At 36.7% G+C, this 17,217-nt stretch overlaps 1 protein-coding gene and 1 pseudogene across 2 annotated transcripts; both read right to left on the bottom strand.

The window, feature by feature from the left end:
• Positions 1-261: 261 nt before the first annotated feature.
• LOC147548792 (uncharacterized) lies at positions 262-854 on the bottom strand (annotated as a pseudogene).
• Positions 855-6,699: 5,845 nt separating this feature from the next.
• On the bottom strand, positions 6,700-10,030 carry LOC147548791 (uncharacterized). Of its 2 annotated transcripts, none has more exons than XM_086666975.1 (3): positions 9,848-10,030; positions 9,391-9,768; positions 6,700-7,391 (listed from the first exon to the last, which is right to left on the bottom strand). In XM_086666975.1, exons 2-3 carry the CDS (start codon positions 9,761-9,763, stop codon positions 6,862-6,864), a joined length of 903 nt encoding a protein of 300 aa, XP_086523101.1. In that variant the 5' UTR covers positions 9,764-9,768; positions 9,848-10,030; the 3' UTR covers positions 6,700-6,861. The 2 variants fall into 2 exon arrangements, with proteins under 2 accessions (XP_086523101.1, XP_086523102.1); XM_086666976.1 differs by having other exon boundaries at positions 9,391-9,765; positions 9,848-10,022.
• Positions 10,031-17,217: the final 7,187 nt, after the last annotated feature.

The following is a 17,217-nucleotide window of genomic DNA, read 5'->3' as shown; positions in this document are numbered from 1 at the left end:
TTCGACCATGTTTGCTTGCCCTTTAAGATTTTTCTTTCTTGAGCGACAATCACGAGCATAATGGCCAGCTTTGTTACAGTAGTAACAAATTACCTTCTTCTTGTCCTTTGGAGTTTGTTTCTTAAACTTTTTATCCTTCCTAGGCTTTAGAGAATCTTTCTCAGATTTCCCTTCTTCAACCACATTAGCCTTAGGTTGATAATCAGTTTGGGTCTCTTTTCATTCTCGAATACGAGAATCTTCTTCAATACGAAGGTGACGTTATAAAGAATCTAACGAATAATTTTCTTCGTCATGCTTGAGTTTTTTCTTATAGTCGCTCCAAGATGGGGGTAGTCTAGAAATGATAACCCCCACCAGAAAAACATCCATAAGAGAAATTCCAGCATTTTTAAGATTGCTAACAATAAGTAAAAATTCATTAACTTGAAGCATAACAGACTTATTGTTAACCATCTTAAAATCCATAAAATTACCAATTAAAAATTTTTGATTACTTGCCTCTTCAATGCGGTATTTGTTGTCCAGTGCTTCCCATAATGCTTTGGCAGAATCAATTGAACGATGAGCATTGTAGATGGAAGTAGACAGGGCATTCAGAATATGACCACGACAAAGAAAATCGTCTTCCTTTCGCTTCCTTCGTTTTTCCCGTAATTCAGAAGAGTCTTCAGGAGTCTCATCAGGAATTTTGTCGAGTACCCCTTCTATTATATAGAATAATTTATAGAAGTCAGAAAGAACCGCAATTTTTCTTGCCACCTTGTAAAATTCTCTCCATTAAAACTTTCAAGACTTGTGTAGTCTTGATTCATAACACGTAAGGATTGGGTCAATGCCGTTGATGCTTCCATTTCAAACTAAGCGAGGAATTACTGTCTAAAAATTGTTAGAAAAATGTTGCTAACAAGTTTGAAATAGAAAACCAAAAATATATGATGTTGTACACGAAACTTCAAAGCTCGATTATATCGATTCTTTTAGACAGTAATTCGCCCCCTTCTGGTATAAACCACGAGTACACAACGGGTCGGGAATTATGCCTTCAGGATACGATGAAGTCTTAACAACTATCTTGGTTCAAAGTATGTACGCCTTGACCAAGACCGAGACACTCCAAAATAGAAACTGATAATGCCAAAAGATGAACTCTGAAATACCAACTAACTTGATAATATAAAATCCAAACCAATATTCTCTGTTTATGAACAAATAGAAAAGTAATAGCAAGAGAGAGACATTCCAATTTTGTTTTATAACTTGGGACTGATGGCCACTAATTTATAACAAGTGAAAAGATGGGAGACAACCCATCCATGGGATGCCTCCATGGGATGCATCCATGGGAAATGACACCCACTCATCGTTACTGTTGACGTTGGGCAATGCCATTTTCATGGCACCTCTTCACTAGGTGGCTAATTAGCCTTATTTAATTTGAAAATTTCCAACAGAACTTACCCAATCAAGTACTGGCACAGGGATGATTAAGATGTAAAGTATCCTAATTAAAAAGGAGAAACCCATCACCAGCAACTTCCAAGAATAATCGAAGAATTAAGTTTTATTTCCATACAAATACAAATACTAATTAAATTTTCTCTCCCAACATGAATGTCTGTTGCAATCAAATTCTAGTATGGTTTCATGGTCACTAACTTCATTACATTAAAACCTCATATTACGGCAGTAAACCTAGTGTCTCCTTCCATTTCTTCTGTCGATTTGTCCAAACAATTTAAAGAGGACCTCTACATAGTTCCATTGATATGAATGACACCCGTTACTGGTACCCCCAAAACTAAACTTCACTAAATCTTAATTGGAGTAATAGTTTCTATCTCCATATAAAATAATGCTTTAAAATTGTTATTAAAATTGTCTTCGATAACAAATAAAGATGAATAGAAGAAGATGGAGATTAGATACGTGAAACCTGCACTAGGTACACTTTCCTTAAAGCATTATTTGCCCCTCTCGGTCGAGATTACTTGAAGGTTACAAGACAAATTGCTTCCAAAGATATGACAAGCCTTTGTGAAACTACACCAAGTAATTGGAAATTATAATCAAAACTGAGTTCAAAAGCTTGCTTTATTAGTTGTTATGAACTACTTAAATAGACTTACATAGAAACAAACTCAGCTAAAAATCAGGACTACTCAGTCCACATTACTCTATAACTAATACTTAGAGCATCTCCAATGCAACACTCAACCTTAGAAACTCTGAGTGCCACTTAGGGTTTATAGAGTTTTTTTTTTACATCCTCTCCAATGCAACACTCTATTTGGATCTCTAAGATGACGTGTCGAGGGTGGAATAGAGATATCTCAAGACGAGACTCTAGAAATAGAGTGTCCTCTTGAGATATCTCTAATTGTCCAACTCATCAATATTTGATTTTCAACCAATAGAAATCGAGTTTTCTATATTTTCTAAAATAACTAATTCTTTATATTCAAAAATAACTATGTAACATAAGTAAATAAGATATGTTTAGAGTTTTGCATTGGAGACACAAAAAAATTGAGGATCTCTATTAACGCCACTTAAGAGTGAGAATCTCATTTCAAACTTGACACATAGGATGACTATAGATTTTTTTTGAGTTTTGCATTGGAGATGCTCTTAGTCAAATTAACTAACCAGAAAACACTCTAACACTTTGTTGACTAATTCAAACTCTAACACCCTCCCTTAAACTAAATGTTCTTTCAAACATTAGTTTAAGTGAAGCAAAGCTTTATTGACTAATTCAACTTTAGTGTAACTCCTCTGAAATGCTTCTTAAGCTGCAATCTACATGGAACAAACCCCAATTAATTTTCGTAGCTTCACAAATGTATCCAACTTGAGAGGCTTGGTTAAAATATTTGCAATTTGATCTTCACTTCTGCAGTAAACTAGATCAATAGTATATTCTTGCACCAAATCTCGCAAAAAGTGATATCGCACATCAATGTGCTTGCTTATCCCATGTAGAACAGGATTATTTGATAACTTAATTGCAGAACTATTATCGCAATAGGTCAGCGTACTTCCATCTGAATGACATTGTAGTTCCTCAAGTAGTTAACCAAATTGCTTAGCAGGCAGAAACAACAGTAGCTACATATTCTGCTTCTGTAGTCGAAAAAGTGACAATCTTTTTCTTCTTTGACATCCATGATATTGCACTTGATCCCATCATAAATGCATATCTTGATGTTCTTTTTCTATCATTTGAATCACCCGCATAATCACTATCCGTGAAATCAATTAGGTTCAGAGATTCCCCCTTCCTGTACAAGATGTCGAGGTTGATTGAACCTTTCAAATACCTTAGTATCCTCTTGGCAGCTAGAAGGTGCATCTCCTTTGGTTTCTCCATGAATCTGCTAATCAAACTCACTGCATACATGATATCCGGCCGTGTGGTTGTCAAGTACATAAGACACCCCACTATTTTCTTATATAGAGTGTTGTCTACCTCCTTACTTGTTGAATTTTGAAGCAGCTTTAGACCAACTTCCACTGGTGTACTAACTAGATTGCAATTGTCCATCTTAAACCTTTTTAGGATATCACGTACATATTTCTTAGGATATACCACCAGGAGTTTACATAATTTCGATGCCAAGGAAATAGTGCATCAATCCAAGATCAGTCATTTCAAATTCAGTCATCATAGATTGCTTAAAGGCGTCAAACATAGCAATGTCATCACCCGTGTATATCAAATCATCCACATATAGACAGACTATTAGAATCTTTCCTTCATCTCCTGATTTTACAAACAAAGTATGTTTGTATGGACACTTTTTGAAGCAAAATTTAAGAAAATATGCATCTATACGACTATACCAAGCCCTTGGTGCTTGCTTGAGTCCTTATAGTGCCTTTTTCAGCTTGTATACCTTATTTTCGGTTCCATTTTGCATGTACCCTGGGGGTTGATCCACATACACGTCTTCTTGCAAGTTACCATGTAAGAATACTGATTTAACGTCTAGCTGAAAAATAGGCCATGACTTGATAGCTGCCAAAGAAGTTACCATCCTGATGGTGTCATGTCTTGCTACAGTGGCAAACACTTCTTTGTAATCTACTCCGGGTTGTTGCTTGTAGCCCTTTGCAACCAGCCTTGGTTTAAACTTCTCCACTTTACCTTCTGCTTAACTTTGTTTTGTAGACCCATTTGACTCCAATCGACTTGTGACCTTTTGGAAGATCAGACAATTCCCAAATGTTATTTCTCTCGATGGAATCGATCTCGTCATTCATGGCATTTTGCCACTTCTGTTCTTTTGATGCTTCTTCACATAAAACAGGGTCACAATCTGAAAACAAAGCAAAATTAGTTAATGGATCACTTGACTGATCTTCATCATATACCTCGTAGTCTTGCATCCAAGCTGGTCTCTTGTAATGTGTTGAGTTCTTTGATCTGTTGGAGGATCAAGTTGTACCTGACTTGATGAAGAAGGAAATGGGGAGTTATTCACTTCCATTTGAGAACAACTTTCGACACTTTCAGCATCAAAGTCAGTTGGTATTTGCTGTCTTTTACTATCAACAACCCACGACCACATCTTTTCTTCATCAATAACAACATCTCGACTAACAAAGTAGAGGAGCTACAATTGAAACTCTCATATTCGGAAAAAGGCATTGGAATCTAGTTCGAGGAAAAGCGAATAGAGCTGTTCTTCTTTCTGTTTCTAATTCATCTTTAGTTCATGCATGTGATCCTGGTAGCAGAGGCGGACCGACGTAGGGACTCGTGGGGGCACGTGCCCCCACGACCCAAAGCTATTCTTAGTTAATGATGTTAAGCGGCTTAATATAAATAAAAGAAAGTAACAATTGTGTACAAAGACTAAGGCTCAGTTGGGTGGAGTGGCAGCGAGCTGAACACATCAGTGGCATGAATTCGACTCCCTTCAACCTACTCTGTTATGGCTAAATTTTGTTGTGGCCTCTAACTCTCAAATTATTATTATTTGGTCCTTGTATATCTCCCTTATGACTCCATATTTTAAAATAAGTTCATGTTTAGGTTTTTTTGTAAATTCAATGTTGTTTTATCGTGAATTTCGCCTGACATATTTTTTCATATTATTATTACGTGTTTTTTTTTTCGGTTTGCTTACATATATGGTATATATATTATATTTAGGCTATTTTGTTTTAACTTAGTCAGTTTTTTCTCTTTTCTTAATTTCTTTAAGAACGTAAAATGTGGTAATCATTTTTCAAAACATGAAGGACTCTCATTCTTTTGACATAAAATTTACATTATTTTTTGTACAATTCGAATGTATATAAGAATATTGATATCTATTGAAACAATACTCAATGCAACTCACAAAGTAGCAATAGTCGAATAATTTGAGATTGTACGTACAAGAGACATAATCAATCGCTTGAACGAGATATCAAGATTTTTGAACAATTTAAAGCTTTTTTTATAATAAAAAGTGCCCCCACAACACAAAATTTCTGAGTCCGCCACTGCCTGGTAGCTTCTGTTAAACATTATAGAATACAAAAGGTGTGGAATTTTTCTCAAGAGAAAATCAGTCACTCAGACAGCTAAGGAAAGAGAAAAGACTCCCAACCTATCTATCTAGTCAAAAGAAGAAGACTTCTTCATCTCGACCTTCAATAAGGTCCTAGCTGACATTAAAGAGGGTTCCCATTAAAGAAGGGAGATCAAGTCAACTTGCTCGGGTGTCTCAAGTAGAGGAGATACAATTGAAACTCTCATATTCGAGAAAGGACATTGGAATCTAGTTCGAGAGATAGCGAACAGCTTCTTTTTGGTTCTAGTTCATCTTTAGTTCATGCATGTGATCCGGTAGCTAGTGTTAAACATAGAGATGTTTGAGATTCTGCTTACAAAATTAGGTGACACTAAAACCCAACAGTAGACACTCTCAGCATGCAAGGGGGGAGAGGGACTATCGTTCTTCTAAAAGTTGAGTCAGACGGTAGGTGCTAATAATTAATATACAAATAAAGACAAAATTAAACAGACATTAAGGGAGAGACAAGAAGGTCTTCCCTGGATTTATGTCGAGGTGCTTTGAGTTCCACCCTTCAATCGGAGAGAGAGAAGGTCTTCCCTGAATTTATGACGAGTTACTTTGAGTGCCACCCTTCAATCGCTCGTGTGGGTAGATATTGTTTGCTGAGAATCTTGTTTGTTGTTAGTTGATTGGCTTGTTGTGTTTGATTGTGTAATTGAGAGATTTATGAGAATCTGAGATTAGGGTTACAAATTTTAAGATTTGGGGGATTTTTAAGGGTTACTCAAGAAAGAAGAGAGAAATCGCCAATAGCCTCTTGACATCAGCCCAAACCTTCTCTCTCCTCAAAAAACCCCCCAACTAGTAGCACCTAAAGAAGAGTATTTCAACCGATTAACAAATCTAAACCTCAGAAGAACACATTTTTATTATCAAGATATAAATGCATGCAATGTTGTTGCAGTCAGTAAATAAATTCATCTGCCAACCATCCCTGCATTTCTTAATAACTTATATGAGCAAAGAAAGCTAATAATCCCAATGTTAATTTCAAGATCTGCAAATACCTCATTATCAGACAACCCTAAATAGAAACAATGACGGTACAGTATATCTTGTGTGCCAGTGCGAACATGAGAATGTAATCCTTTCAAGTAGAAATTTAGAAAGCAACCAACAGAGAAGAGGGATATAACAAAATATTTAATAGTCGGGTCTGTTAAAGTATTGAAGCATATTCTTAATGATTAAATAGGAAAAAAAATACAAAAAACAACAAAAAAAACTAGAGTTCACTCACAGTTCAAAGTTGATAGACTTGCTGAAATCTCATAAATTAAGTAAGCTTTTAGTTGACCCTAGGAGTGGCCCACTCAACTCTAAGTATGAGATTGTCATAACCATACCCATTGAGCTTGTTAATAGCCCTTTCAGCATCTTCCTTGTTCACAAAGTTGACAAACCCAAACCCTCTGCTCATACCAGTCTTCTGATCAACAGCCACGTAAACACGGCTGACAGATCCAAAAGTGCGGAAGAGCTCAAGCAAGTCAGGCTCACGAGTGTCTTCTGAGAGATTAGTAACACGAACTGAGTTTTCGTCGTTCCTTCGTCTCATCTCTTGCCCTGGTCTTTCAGCACCTGCTCTCATACCTGGGGGAACATAAGCGCCCTTGGTAGTGCCAGAAGCAGCTGTTGCTGTTTCTGAGCCAGCAGGCTTGTCGATGAAGCTTTCAGGCTGTTGGGCAAGATCCTTGTATGGACACTTGGACGTCCAGTGATCACCCTTCTTCCCACAAGTCCTACACACCATAAGAACAGCACCTCCAAGTTGTGCCAAGCTATCTCCGCCAGCCTTGTTGTCTTCTGCTTTGCTACCTGTGGATAACCTTCATAAGTATATCAAGAAGAACTTTGAAATTCTTTTCAAAGATAGTTGGTCTCAAAAATGAAACTGGTCGGTCTAAAGCATGGACAAGACACTGGAAATAGCTACATGAGGAAACGGCGAATCTTAAGGGGAAAAAGCTTTCTGTACGAAAAACAACAAAAGCTTTTTGTAGGAGAAAACTATAGTTTGCAACCTGAATATGCCATCATTAGATTTGCAAAACAAATAAAAACGAAACCATAAATCATGAGCTGCCAAATCTGCGTTTGTTAGATTTGAAACCAAAAATAAAAATCATAGCTTACCCTAAAGAAGCCTATCAGGCCTACATTAAACCAATGGAGACTTATTTCAATGAGGGAAAGAATTAATATATTGACTTCTTGAATTGGACGGCTGTTGTTCATTTACCATTTGTACTTAAAATTCAGTTACAGGCAAAATATATGAACACCTAGTCATCTAATATTTCAAATTTAGGTGTCGTTTGGCAACCAAAAGTAGAAGTTCTTTTGCTTGTAGTAGAAGTTCTTTTGCTTTACAGAAGTAAACAATTATCACAAGTATGTTTGGCGAAAATGTTACTTCTAAGTAAAAAGTCAAAAAGTTAGTTTGGTAATGTAATTTACTTCTCTATTTTCTTTTTCTCATAAACATACCTGATTTCATGAATAATCTATTGGAAGAGGTGGTGGTGATATTGGTAGTGGTGGTGGTGGAGGTATGATGGTGGTGGTGGTGTTGGAGGTATGATGGTGGTGGTGGGGGTATGGTGATTGTGTTGGTGGAAGTATGGAATTATGGTGGTGGATGTACGGTGAAGGTATGGGATAGTGGTGGTGGATGTATAATGGTGGTGGTAGTGGTGGTTGATATACAAATAGTGGTGGTTGAGGTCTGGTGGTAGGGTATGATGGTGGAAAGTTACAGTGGTGGTGGAGGTGCGGTAGTGGTGGAGCTACGGTGGTGGTGGTTGAGATACAGTGGTGGTGGAGGTTTGAGGTGTGGTGGTGGTGGTGGAGGTGTATAGTGGTGGTTGGTGGTGGAGGTACGGTAGTGGTGGAGCTATGGTGGTGGTGGTTGAGATACAGTGTTGGTGGAAGTTTGAGGGTGTGGTGGTGGTTGTGGAAGTTTGAGAGTGTGGTGGTGGTGGTGGTGGTGGAGGTGTATACTGGTGGTTGGTGGTGGTGGTACAACAGTATGGTGGAAGTTTAGTTGTGGTGGTGGAGCAGAAATAAACAAAGAAATTTTTTGGGTTAAGTAAAATTTGTGCATATGTTGAAGAAAAGTTGCTTAACTTTAAAGTCAAAAGCTGAAAATATGAACTTTAAAAGAAGGTCAAATTTTAACTTAAGTGTAGTCGAAAATTTCACGTTACCAAACTAAATTTTTTACTTTTCTACTTAAATAAGCAAAAAAGTTATTTATTTCAGTGTTGCCAAATGACACCTTAGTAAAAGAGATTCATCGAGGACATGTAACACAATGCTGGTAAAAGTTAATTGACATCAGAAATTTGCAAAAGTTGTTATCAACCCAAATATGACAATTATAATTCAGCCAAAAATTGAGTATTAAGTTATTAACTAGTACAAAAATTAAAGAAAATTCACTAACAATGTTTCAAAATACGTTTTTACGCCTCAAGGCGGTTTGCTCTCACAAGGCGAGGCGAGGCGAGGCGGCACATACGCCTTCTTGCGTAAAAGGCATAAACTATTTGTTTGTTTGAAGGAAAACGATATCAATTACTATATAAGAACATAGCTTACTAGCGTAATATAAAGGCTCGGTGTTTAATAAACAAAATACTAAAATTTGGTCTCATAAGCCTAAGAGGCTAGAAGCATCCACTGACCACCTCGCCTCGATGCCTACGCCTTGAAAGTTTTTTGAAACATTGTTCACAAAGATAAAACAAAAAAACCCTAAACAAGTTTTTAATAGAAATAATGAACAGCGGAAAGAGAAGAAAAGAAAACAAACCAGGAGCCCTAGGCCTCTCAAGGAGAATTTCTTCAGTAGAAACCATGGTGAGTCTGGCACCAACATCCTCATGAACAGCGTCACCAAATTTAGGCCAAGAACGACGCTCAATGGCACGTTTGCTAAGTCTTGCCTTAGCAAGTTTCCTGATCCTAGTTGTGGTTGTAATCTTAACCTTATCACCATTATCATTAAACTTATATTCAATTACCTTCTTGATACCATTTTCATCTGGTCCAATTACAATGGGATGTGGGAGAAGGAAATCCAAGTCTTCTCCATCATCTTCATCAAGTTCACCCCATCTAACCTTATTAGATTGAGGAGGTTTCTGGTTTGCTGAACCTGGCCTTTGCAAAGTATCAAACCCCATACCTGCTGCAAAGGTGAGAGAGAGAGGGGAAAATTAAGAACAGCGACAGAAAACCTAACTTGAAGAAATCCGTAGAGATCTTACCTGAAGATAAGAAGACAGGTCTGGTTGGACGATGACTGGGGTGGAGAGATTTGATTCGGCCGCTGATCCACAGCTAGGGTTTAGGTTAAAATGATGGAAAGAGAGATACCGAGAAAATAAAAGAGAAAGAGATGCCGAGAAAAAGAGAGATGTGAATTAGCAACTAGTAGGGCTGGAAAAAAATCCGAAAACCCGGAATCCGAAACCCGTTACCGGTACTCGAAATCCCAAAGCGGGTTCAGCCCTACCAACCCAGTGAAATAAACGGGTTGGATTCGAATTTTGAAGTGCTACACGACATCCCGCATGAACCCGCTCGTTGATATTCACCCGACATAACTCGTTTAATAATGTCATCCATTTATACGATAATACCTATGCACATGGTATGTATGCTTGCTTGTATGTATTTATGTATGAATGTATCACATATATATATATATATCTATATAATAAAACAGAAGGGAATACGCTGCTTGGGACAAACACCATTTTTAATAAAGGATATTGTCTAGAAATCCTTAAAATTTAAAATATAGTCATTCGTAGAGATAAAGTTACCTATATATCTATATAATAAAATAGAAGGGAATACGCTGCCTGGGACAAACACCTTTTTTAATAAAGGGTATTGTCTAGAAGTCTTTAAAATTTAAAATATAGTCATTCGTAGAGATAAAGTTACCTATTTAAAAAATAATAACCATATCCTTCTTAGAAATAAAATAATTAATCTATATAAGAAAACAGAAGGGAAAACGATGACTGGGACAAACATCCTTTTTTAATAAAGGATATTGTCAAAAAGCCCTTCTCAAAATTTAAAACATAGTCCTTCGCAGAAATAAAGTTACCTATTTAAAAAATAATATTGTTCTCTTAGTGCCCCCTACGAATTTCACTTTTCTCTGTTCGCGCCTCGAGCCCCCTTCACTTCCTTTGCCTATAACAGTCCAAGAACTTATTCGCATCTTTTTTTATATGTGGGCACTACTCCCCACTTTTTTACCAAGTAGTTGTAATATGGGTTTACTGTCACATTTCGTACGCGCGTGACGATTTGCCTATCAATATTCACAAACTTATGCCTTCTTCCGATTTCCATAACCAATTCGACTTGTCTCGAGTTTTAAACACATCTGATGTGGCGCAAAAATGCCACATTTAGATCACTTAACTTCGATGAGCTTGTTTGTTTAATTCGATTTTTATCTCAAATAATTTACGTGTTTTTCTTGTTAGGTAGTTTTGGAGTAAGGAATTTGATTCAGAATAAAACGAAACAGTTCATCACATTTTTATCTCATGTGAAAGAGACCGGAAGATAAGAGCACCAGGAGTATTTGGTCATTTTGGTCGCAATCAGAAGTTAAATGACAAGGGGAGTCAATGGTGAACCGGATGGCAAAAACAGAAGTCGAATCGGACGGCGAAGTTGCGAAAGAAAGAAGTCGAGGGGCTTTCGAGAAATTAGAGTTGTAGAGACAAAGATGAAGGCATCCCCTTGGTTTCTAAAATGCCCTAAGTCCAGGGGCGAGACCACCAAGGGGCATGTGGGGGCACGTGCCCCCACAAGCTCCATGGTGACCTCCCTTTACCATCGCTCCAAAGTCCCCTATTAAAAGAAAATCTTATTCCCATGTATACCCACCACCATCAATATTAAGTATAGTTCTGTAGTGTCCCTACTAATTTATGGGGGTGCCTTTAGCAACACGAAATTAATACCCTTTAAATCCCTACACACCCACCAGATTGACTTTGGTTTCTTTTTCTTCCCTTACACCCGTGAGTTGTGAGAGGGCTTTAAAGAGAGATAATAGGGTTTAGAGAGAGAAAGTGAAGGAAAAGGAGAAGGTGGATCAAAAAGCTTTTCTAGGGGATTTGTTTCTTCTTCTTGGTACTAAAAATCAGGTAGGTTTCTTCTTCCCTAGGGTTTACATAGCCCTCTTTAATTTCAAACCTAGATTTGAATTGTTAGAACAATAACAACTTTAAACCATGAAATTTTACTAGGTTATCATCATATTAGTACCAATTAGTGATACCATAGATATATATTATGATTAGAAACTAATTACAACAACAACAACATAGTAACCCTAGACCATTATAGTTATATTAATGGAGTATACATATACCCGGACAACAACCTAGGTTATTTAGGTTATATAAATATGGTATATATATATACACCCGGACATCAGCCTAGATATTAAGAATTGTTTGTGTTTATGTTATTGATGTTGACAATTGATTGTATGAGATGATGTGTATGATATTGGAGCATAAGTGTTATCAATAGTTGTGTGTGATATATTGCTTTAGGTTATTAACTTAGAAAGCATAGGCTAGTCGGAACCAAGAATGGTTGGCTCGACATGTGGGTCGATTGCAAACACTAGTTACTGATGTGATATTAGATAACTTGGTGGACCATGATCTTGAGTTTCGTTAATGGATTGAACTAAGACTCGTTGGCTCGACATGTGGGTCGATTGCAAACACGGGCTTGTCAATTTGATATTGGACAACCCAGTGGACCAGGGGCTTGAGTTCTAATATGGATTGACGGTTGTAATCCATAGGTGGTTGGCTCGACAGGATAACCGATGCAAACACAAGTTCATTCTTGTGGACCACATACTTCTAGTTTGAGAAGTAATTTACCAACTAGAGGTTGGCTCGCCTCCTGCTCATATGAGAAGTGCTCGTATTGCACGGATCCCCTTTTTGGGAGGTATCCATGGTTTATTGAGAGGTTTAAGTCGATGCAAACACGGATGCTAAGTGAAGCTATCTCGTGGACTTCAAAATTGGTTATGCCCCTCAAAAAGGGGAGTTGTATTGTTTGAATCTCTTCAACGGTGAATCAGGTTGACTTTAGTGGTGTTGACACGAAAGGTGTAACACAATAAACTGTTATTGTTTTTCTTCTGTTCGATACTTGGTTTTGTTATTGAATTGGTCTATTTAGACGTTAGGTAATTAGAAATCTACTAACTGGGTTCTGACCCAGCCTACTATTTTTCAGGTGATAGAGATCGGGGAGCGCCACCAGCTTGATCCCAGTTCGTCAGCTCAGAGCTTCTTTCTTAGTTTTCGCTTTTGAGATTAGGTAGTTATTTGGAGTTTCACTTTCTAGATAGTTATTTCTTTCATTCGTTATTGTCCGACCTACGTGTCGATGATTCAGAACCATTGTTTAAGTTAAGAAAGTTTAATGGATTTCTTTTAGATGATTTATTGATTCTTATGAGCTTTATATTTGATATTATTTGTCTCTTTTGATGGGTATATCAACTATGTTTACTGTTCTGCGGAGAAATGCTTTGAGTTTAGGTTTTCATGGCGGCCGACGTGGAAATCTAGATTTGGGGCGTTACAAGTTCATTCCATTGGAAAATAGTCTTGAAGCCAACTAACTCTAATCCAATCCTTCATATATGAAACTGTATTACACGTATGTTTTTCATAACTTAATTTTTTTCATAAATTAAATCTGTTACGTGACACACTTTTTGTAATTATCTACTCTCTAAAGTTTGGTCTTTGTTTTTCTTTTTGAATTACATTACATATTTTATTACCTTAAATACTTAACTCAATTATTCATAAATGAAAGTGTAATTAAAATGTAACAAAATAAACGTGAAACATGTTAGTGTTAAAAATGTGATCTTGGATACTCAATCGCCTTATAAATCAAACAAAACAAAAATCTTATTATATGGCCTTTAATATTAATCTACTTTTAAAATGTTGATCAAATGAAAATTTTGTCCATTAGAAAGTATGTATCATTTTTCTTCTCGTCTTTATATTTTCATTTGAAAATCTGTAAAAAAATTTCAAAATTTTAAATCAAATTACCTTAAAAATGTAATTCGGAACATAATGAAATTTACATATGTATTTTGTATGATCATTTAAATAATATAAAACAAAAATATGTTAATTTGAAGAAATTTCGTCCAAGATAATCGTTTTCCAAATATGATGAGCCGTTGTGTAGGACCAATTTTGTTTTCTATTGAGTCAATTCAGAAGGCATTCGATACAGTAAAATAAAACACGATGAATAAATATATGTTGTTTGATTTATTTGTGATATGTTAATTTTTTTTTATAGTTAATAGTGACCCCACAAGATAAATTGTCTGGCCTCGCCACTGCCAAAGTCCAAGAATCTAAAAAAGAAGAACAAAAAAGAATTTTATGAGCATCCATCTTTAAGGGCCCATGTCAAAAGAGTCTAACTAAATGGACTAAGTCAAGGTTGACTAGGGTTTTTAGTGGTTAAAAGTACAAAACAAAGGTAACAAGTCTGAGGGGGAGAAAAAAAGAGATTTGAGTTATATGGTTTCAAAAGTTGGAGAGGATCGAACACTTAGGCCAGGTTTGGCGCGCGAGAATGACGTAGGAATCCTATTCCATCGGGAATAGAATTCTCCCTAAAGGGGGGAATAGTAAACCCGGAGGGGGGTGGTGGTGGTTGTGATTCCCATTCTCCCGGAATCACTTGTATTAATGTTTATGGACATATATGTCCTTAATAAAATATTAGAATTACTAATTTTATAATTATTGGAAGGTATAAAATCTCAAGTAAACTAGGGTTTAAGCCAGAAGACATCACACGAGTAATCTCTCGCTCTCTTTCTCGGTCAAGGTTATTTTCTTTTATCTATCTCTAGTCTTTTTATATCAACATGCAAGAGCATCACTGAAGTAGATAAACCTACATAATACACACGAGCATCAATCTTTTCACCCAATAGTAGTAGGATAGTTGTAAACATTAATTAGAATATCTGGTAGTAAAGAAGAAGTAGGTGATGCACCCAATAGGATTAGGATAGTTGTGAACAGTAGGATAGTTCTAAACATTAATTAATATATTTGGTAGTAAAGAAGTAGGTGATTTCCAGAAAAAAGAAGTGGATGTTAGAGGTCTAATTAATTGATGGAATAGAGGGATGCGTATTGAAAAGGAACAATGACATGGATTTTCTAAATTTTGTCAAACGATCTATTTAAATTTTGTACACATGTTTTAAGAATAGATGATGTCTTTGTCTGACATCTTTGAATCAATACTATAGGATGTCTTTGTTTGATATCGTAGGATCAGTAGTATAGGGTTTACTTGATTTATAGAATCACGAATTCATGGTAAATTTGTAATTACCTGACATGTGATTCATATGCGGTTATGGCTCGTCTAACCACCTCAAGAAAACGAAAAGTCTTGATTATTTTAGACATTTTGATGCTATTGTAGGTCTTACATATTAAAGTCATCACCGACATATTAAATTCATGGTAAATTTGTCTGTAATGGTCGTCACACAAGTCAAACACTATTATAGGTCTTACATATTAGTCATCACCGACTTTTACAAATTCATGGTTAGGGATAGTGATTTAGTAGGCAGAGAACAATTTCAGATGGACAGAAAAACTTTTACCATTCTGTGTAAAATGTTGCGCACTATTGGTAAAGTAAATGACACAAATAAAGTTTCAGTGGAAGAGATGGCAGCGATATTTTTGCATATACTTGTCCACCATGTGAATAATAGAACAAAAAAAATAAGATTTTTTCGTTCCGGAGAAACAATTAGTAGATGTTTCAATAACGTTTTAAATGGGGTAATTCGGTTGCAATCAGTTTTGTTGAAAAAACCCTGCTGTCTCCGAGAATTCAACTGATTCAAAATGAAAATAATTTGAGGGCATATATCTTATCTATGTTTCGAGTAATAAGGCTTTTTTAGGTTAGATTAAGTAAGAAATACATCTTAATTGAAGAACAAATTAATCTTGATGTAGAATTGTTTGGGAGTTCTAGACGGAACATACATAAGAATTAATGTGCCAGAAAATGACGAACCTCGAAATAGGACAAAAAAGAGTGATATTGCTACCAATGTATTAGAAGTGTATTCTCAAGATATGCATTTCATTTAAATTTTGGCTAGTTGGAAGATCAGCAACGGATTGAAAGTTCTTCATGGTATAAACATATGGTTTCTGTGATTATTTTCTTGTGTCTTTTGTCTCACCTCAAATCATATAAAATTATAACTTGTAGTTTCTTTTATTTGGTAGTTACTACCTCGTTGATGCTGGAAATCCAAATAGTGAAGGATTTCTTGCCCCATATATAGGTCAACGCTATCATCTAAATGATTGGCGGAAAGGACACATACCAACCACTACTGTGGAGTTTTTTTTAACACGAAACATTCAAGTGCTCGGAATGTGATAGAAAGATGTTTTGGGTTACTAAAGCTTAGATGGGCCATCTTGAGAAGTCCTTCGTTTTATCCCGTTAAGACACATAATCGGATAATAATGGCTTTTTGTCTCTTGCACAATCTCATACGCCAAGAAATGTCAGTAGATCCATTAGAAGAAGCATTAGACCGACATATGTTAAATTATACACAACCACATGGTGATCCAATATCGTATATCGATTATTCAGGATAATGGTGATCCAATATCGTATATCGAGAGCACCAATGATGGGTCATGAAAATGTCCCATCTAAGTCGTTTAATTTAGCCAAGTTAGTCGGTTTCGAGTCTTTATTATAATAAAATGGTTGGTTTTCTTGATTAGGTGTCTTTTGCAGAGTTAGGTGTGAAAAACGGTTAAAAACGAGGAAAAGATGAACGAAGGGTATTTTGGTCATTTGGAGTCAAGGACATTCTGGTAATCTGGCCAATACGAGTACATGGGTGAAAAGTAGAGGTCGAGACGAGTCCGTATAAGAAAACGGAAGTCAAATTGGAGTCCGGACGAGAGAATTATGTGAAGTCAAAGTCAGGTCAACAGTTTGTCAACATTCGGTCAATTTTCGGGATGTATTCTGGCACGCGGTATACCAACAGACACGTGTCTTAGTTCGGAGGTCGGAGCATCGAAATCCCGTGTTTTCGCTGAGCAGCGAAAAGGACCGTTAAAGCGTGGTCCGGTATAACCAGTTGCTATTTAGTTCCATGCTCCCGGACCAACGTTTTAATCTCATCCGTTGGCTTCCGCGTCCTTCAGATTAACGCACGAGGTTTCTCTGCCGGACACCGTTCCAATATAACGCGTTCTAACTTTGCTTACTGTAGTCCAGACAACGTGTATAGCTCCTGTCCGTCCAGATCCCGCGTCATCTAATCCGACGGATTCTGGGTGACCCGCAACTTAGCTCCATGGATCCGGTCACACAGCAGCTGCCGAGTTTCCAGCAGGTTCCAGACGCCGACACGTGTCCATCCCACCAGCTTCACAAACCCTAGCCGCCGGACTTTGTGTGAATAATTTAGGGTTTTGCACTTTAATCCCTAAAACTCCAAAAATGACCCTCT

Source organism: Eschscholzia californica, unplaced genomic scaffold (genome assembly GCF_041429995.1).
Source record: "Eschscholzia californica isolate CP2 unplaced genomic scaffold, dmEscCali1.0.p SCAF_3, whole genome shotgun sequence".
Lineage (NCBI taxonomy): Eukaryota > Viridiplantae > Streptophyta > Magnoliopsida > Ranunculales > Papaveraceae > Eschscholzia > Eschscholzia californica.
The sequence above is the reverse complement of the archived record's forward strand: the minus strand, read 5'-3'. Positions and strand labels throughout refer to the sequence as shown.